The 5711-nt window shown below is 48.7% G+C and overlaps 1 protein-coding gene across 1 annotated transcript in view; it reads right to left on the reverse strand.

Annotated features, from left to right (window-relative positions):
* Window positions 1-4261, reverse strand: part of ACTR10 (actin-related protein 10 homolog) — a 24594-nt gene extending 20333 nt beyond the window's left edge. The window contains exons 1-2 of the mRNA XM_019518410.1: window positions 4115-4261; window positions 1315-1387 (exon numbers count right to left, since the gene is read on the reverse strand). Of these exons, the coding sequence (XP_019373955.1) occupies window positions 1315-1387; window positions 4115-4191 (150 nt within the window). The 5' untranslated portion in view covers window positions 4192-4261. The remainder of the gene's footprint in view (window positions 1-1314; window positions 1388-4114) is intronic.
* Window positions 4262-5711: the final 1450 nt, after the last annotated feature.

A 5711-nucleotide genomic window follows, 5' to 3' on the forward strand; every position in this document is an offset into this window, starting at 1 on the left:
CTTTTCATGTCCTTGTGACAAGGTATTTAGCAGAATTCACACTTCTGCTGTGGTTTCAAACTTGTGATCTCTGGGCTGTCAACTATGCACCTTGGTGCCCACACCACCCAGCCCCCTGCATTAACTGATGAGAAATAGGAAGTGGAAGATGTCACCTAAATATGTTTTAGGAATTGGTGAGAACTAGGATGTGTATGCTGGGAACACAGAGTTATTTTGATCAGTGTATAAAAAGGGTCCCAGGAACCCTTAACACTTTGTACTGAGCTTAATGGTTATGTTCATGCCTGCAAATGACCTAGTTAGCACCATGTATCAGTTAGTCACGGATGCCAGTATCTAGGTTCGTTTATGGAAAATAAAACTGACTGAGTTCTTGTTACTAAAAAATGAAGCCTGTGGTCTCTTTTTTGGAATAATGAGCTAATTAAAGGCATGGCATCGCAGACTATCCTGATGGTATGGTTTGTGTGCATGCTAACTGAGGGATCCTGCCATGACTGCTAATGCCTATCCCCTAAACAACACTGACAGAGTTTGCCCTGACAACACTGGCGATTCTCCCGAGACCTACTATGGACACTTGCACGACAAATACCATAAGACTCCAATCCTGCAAAGGTTTACATAAGAATTTAACCTTATGCTTTACGAGTCATATTTTGTTCGAGAGGATGATACACGTATGTGCAGAGTTAAGCTCACATCTTCACTTTGCAGGATTGCAGCATAACTGATTAATTTGATGACTTAAATGACCACTCCTCCTTTTTATGTTGCTATAACTCCAACAGCACCCGGTGATTCCCTACACTGCCCAGGTGATTCTGTGTTGACAGGGAGCCCCCACTGCATGAACACCATCCAGGACTGGATCCCTGCCCTGTCAGTAAAGCTGAATGAGAAAAAGGAAATGTCCTGAGGGTCAAGAACAGTGAGAGGAATTGCAAGAACCACAACAATGGGAACACCAACACCTTGAAAACCTTTCCCTACTAGTTACCATTATAGCTTGACATTTCTAGCTTGTGGACAAATCCAGCAAACCTTTCATCTGCACAAGCCACATTAATCGGCTGTTTGCTCATATGACAGAACCACAATTGTCCTCAGTGAGGTCAATTTTCAAAGCAATTGATTAAAACTTCTCAATTACAAAACACTAAAGAGATAATGAATCGTGATTAATAATGGAAAAGGCAAAACATTTATGAACAGGATATATATTCTTGTCAAAGCTTAAAAGTAATAAAAACCACAAATAATTGAATTAGTAAAGCTTTTTCAATAGCACATTTTTTTAAAGAGCGTCACCTTGGCTGTGTCAGATCTCTTTATTTCACTAGGAATAATACATCTTGGTCCTGTCTCTCCTGCAAACCCACATCTGGAGAGAGAAAAAAAAAAGCAAACACTTTTAAAGTTGTACAATTCATACGTAATTCAAGTTTAAGAACTGCCTATACATTATTAACCTGGCATCTCAAAGAGTAGGGGAATTTCATCATTAATATAATTAAAATAATTCTGAAGTCTGAGGGGTATTTTATATATGATTTATTTATGCAGTCAGTTCAAATTAGCAGCATTTTATATCACTTCACTGATTATGTCTACTCTACTGCAACAAAGAAAATTTCCTTCACATTCACAGCTTGTCATGCTCATCTCCACTCGACTTTTATCATCTTCATTCAGTACCAAGGGATTAGCTCCCACTTCTGATCATCCAAGCAGAAGGGTTTAAAAGACTGGTGTTTTACATATGCTTTACTCCTTTTGAAATAGCTCAGAGATCAAACACCCTTAGACGGAGAGCTTTAAAAACAACCAAAAATCCACTGGACTTCGAAAGTGCAAAGTTATGAAAGAGATCCATTAATATTTTGTCCTGAACCAGGAATGCATTCAGGATTTTCTTAAATCAGTTTTGGGAAGAAAAACTACTAAAGGAAAAACTAGCTGTAATTCAGAATCTGATTTTTTTTTCACGTTTCAAAGCTTTGTTAAGTTTTTACCATAATCTCACCCCATACACTTGCAGCTTTAGGGGTTTGACCACTAGTTTTAAGGCCTTAGATTTTTAAGTCCTATGCAATCATTCAAAAATTAGTTCAAACTGATATGAAAATCAATATAATGCCCATCGGTATCAACAGGTGTGTTTATAGGCTTCTGCCAGCATGGAGGTGACCACAGGAGTGGACCTAATTCGGTAGGACCATAAATACAGCAACCAGTTTGATATAGGACTTGATGCCGCAATCTCACAGGAACACAAATTACTTCTCTAAACAGGTCACTGAAATCAGTGTATGACTACAATTTTTTAATGTGCTTAACCATTTGCAGGAACAACATTCTGTTTTTATTCCCACAATTTTTTTCTAGTGGAAAATAATAAGTAGCAGTACTTTTCTGACCCTCCATTGATGCTTTAGAAGGTATATATTATCTTTTGTAAAGAAGTCCAGCACTGGGTATCCACTTAAACACACACACTTTTTTAACTGCCATTATTTTCTAAGGAGTAAAGGAAACATAAAAGCATCAGTAAGGAGGGCAATCAATATTTTGTCTTGGCATTTTGATATGGAGAACACATTCAGGTAAGATTTACACCTGGGTTTTAGCTAGACCAGGGAAAAGGGTGTTTTCTTTTTTTGGGGGGGGGGGTTCCCACTCACCCCCTTAAGAAGTAGTTAACACCCCCTTAAGAAGTAGCTATCAACTTTTTTAGACTTGAGGCGTCCTGGATAGACTTGAGACATCCCTCAGAAAATGCCAAATGCTCACTCTTTTTTGAATTCAGAAAAATTACAGAACAGCTTTTCTGTTGCAAAAAACTCAGACCATCACTGTGGATTTCTATTTGAAATCTCTGGGCTTATCTTAAAATCACAAAGACGTCAGGCTGGAAGGGATCTCCAGAGGTCATTAACCCCCTGCCTCAGGCTGGACCATCCAAACCAATCTATATAATCCTTCATCTAACCTCTACATAAGACTGTTGTCAGCCCTGACAAAGCACTGACCTTACACCCTAACCCAGGGGTGGGCAAAATGTGGTCCATGGGCTGGATCTGACCCGCCAGGTCATTCTATCCATGCCATAGGGCTCGTACAAAATTAAGAAAATTAATATTCATCTACTCCTGCTTGCCTGTTATGCAGCCCTCAATGGCTTGCCAAAACTCAGTAAGCAGCCCTCTGCCCGAACTAATTGCCCGCCCCTGCCCTAACCTGCCACAGGTAAAGCAGAGAAACCACAGCAACCAGCATCCTGCTTCCATGAAATGTTGTTAATATACACTCAAGCAATCCTGGGTAGAGGGCCACGCTTGCAAACCTAACAGTGCTGATGCTGTCAACATGGCGTCCTGGGAAGAATCTCGAGGCACCGCTGGGTGAGAATCGCCAAGTCGAGAGTTTGTCTCGAGTGGGTGCTAAGCAGTGTTTCAAATGACATTAACTAGCTTGGTTTAACAAACAGTGAATCTTTTCCCCGCCATGTGCAGGTGGCCAGTGGGTCACTCGGCGTGTGCATCATCCCCAAGCCACGTGACAGCATTCTTGGTGGCCACATGTGGTTCCTGTAGCCCACCACTCGACGCAGCCAGTGATCAATCAGTCATCCACCACCGGCGACATGGCACGTGTTTTGCGATAGCCGCAGCTTGGGGTGCCGCAAAGACCCCAGCGGCGGAGGCTGGCCACACGCAGGCCCTGCCCTGCCTGCAACCTAGTTGGCAAGGCCCGTCAAAAGTGTTGCAGGTTGCAGGTGGCTCCAAGTGGTTTTCTCCAATTTAAAAAAATCCCCAATTTTCGGATTAAAAAAAAGTAACCGAAAATCCTTATTTTCCCGTGATTAAAATGGAACATCACTGTATGTGTGTGTGCATTAGTGCTGTTTCATTTTAATCCTGAATGAGCCCATCCTGCTGTGACCTGGGGGAATCACCCCCCAAGTCAGGGCCAGAGAGCCCAGCCCTGCCCCACAGCGCGTCATGGTACGACCCAGAGGGCGTCCCCCTCCTCAGCCCCGAATGGGCCCGTCCTGCCCCCCGGGCAATCACCACCCCATCGGCCGGGGCCGGGCCCAGGCGCCGCTCACTTGGTGAAGGCCTCGCCCAGATCTATCACCACCGCGGTCTTCTCCCCGCCGCTGCCCAGGCCCTCGTAAAGCGGCATCGCGCCGAACTGCAGAAGCCGACCGGCTCCGCCACCGCCGCCAGGGGTCCTTCCACGTCGCGCGGCGCTCTCGGGGGCTTTTCGCCCTGCCGGCGCGGCTCGGGGCTGTCCGCCGCGCGCCTGCTCCCGCATGTCCTCTCCTTGCTTCCCAGCCCCGCAATGCCGCAATCCCAGGGGCAGCTGAGGCGGTGCTGCGCCGCCCTGCCCTTCCTCTTCGTGCGCGGCGCGGCGCCGCCGGGTCGCCCGCTACTGTCTGGCGCGGGGTGGACTCCTAAGGAAGGGCTGCGGCTGGAAGGGAGGGGCAGAGGGGGCGGGCTTGGGCAGGCAGGATGGAGATGAAGATTGGGATAGGGATTGGGATTGGTCCTTTCTCTCCCCTCCCCTCGAGAGAGAAGTGACGGGAAGAGGAGCTTGGATTGAGTGTAAAGAGGAGCCCAGAGTTTCTGCAGTAATGGGGGAGGGGGAGAGTCAGGGCTGGTGGACTGATCTGGGCCTGGGAGAAGGCAGGGAAGAGCTGCACCTTTATAGACGAGCTAAATAAAATATGCATGTCCGTTATCATGTACCCCTTACTCCCAGGCTAAATACAGACATTCACAAAGCTCGATTCAGGCGTTGCAGGTTGGTCGAAGCTGCACAGATTGAACTGATTTGCAAATGGACATTCACTTTTGATTCTGGAAATGCAGCCACATGCCCACTGGGGCTCAGGCAGAAGCTGGGGGTGATAGAGCGAGCCCTCGCTTCCCTTCCATAGTGCTGGAGGGAAGCTGAGCTAAGCAGGGAGGTGTAGCCAGGACCAGACAGGCCTGAGGATGATTAGGGAGGGGTTTAGACCCCCACCCTGGCCTGCAGAGACCCCCGGTCCAGGTGTGCCTGGGGGCCTGGGTGTGGGGAGCTGGGAGCAATCCGGGTGCGCAACTCCCCCGGCCCCAGTCCAAGCCCCACCTCCAGCTGGGTAGGGCCATGAACCCAGCCGGTTGCTGCTCAGGCTGGGGCCGCAGGAGCTATGCGCCTGGATTGCTCCCAGCTCCCCGTGTTCAGGCTGGGCTGGGTTGTCCCAGAGCCACTGGGGCAGCATTGCACAGAGTCCCCTGCCCTCCCCACCCTGCCCTATGGTGGGGGACAAGGAAGAGGGCCCTGCTGGCTGCAGCGGCTTCCTGACAGGGAGCCAGGTGCACAGCTCCCGCAGCCCCAGCCTGAGCCACAGCTGACTGGGCTGACCCCATGGCACAACCCAGCCCAGCCATCAGCTTGCCTTGCCCAAGCCTGGGGCTGTGGCTGCAGGGCTGAGCCAGGAAGAATGGCAGTGATGGCAAGGCTGGAAAGGGTGGCTGGGGGGGCTTGGAGGGCTATGGACACCCCAAAATTCACCTAAGCCCCCATAACCGCCCCTCCCAGCCCCACCATTGCCACCTGCCTCATGCAGGCTGGGGCAGCTCTGCCTGCCCTGCTCCCACCCACACAGCACAGCCCACTTTCAGCCCTCCCACTGGGAAGAGGCTTGCAGTCCCCAGGAC

The sequence above is a fragment of the Gavialis gangeticus genome, unplaced genomic scaffold (assembly GCF_001723915.1).
Source record: "Gavialis gangeticus isolate Ggan-Ray unplaced genomic scaffold, GavGan_comp1, whole genome shotgun sequence".
Taxonomy (NCBI): domain Eukaryota; kingdom Metazoa; phylum Chordata; order Crocodylia; family Gavialidae; genus Gavialis; species Gavialis gangeticus.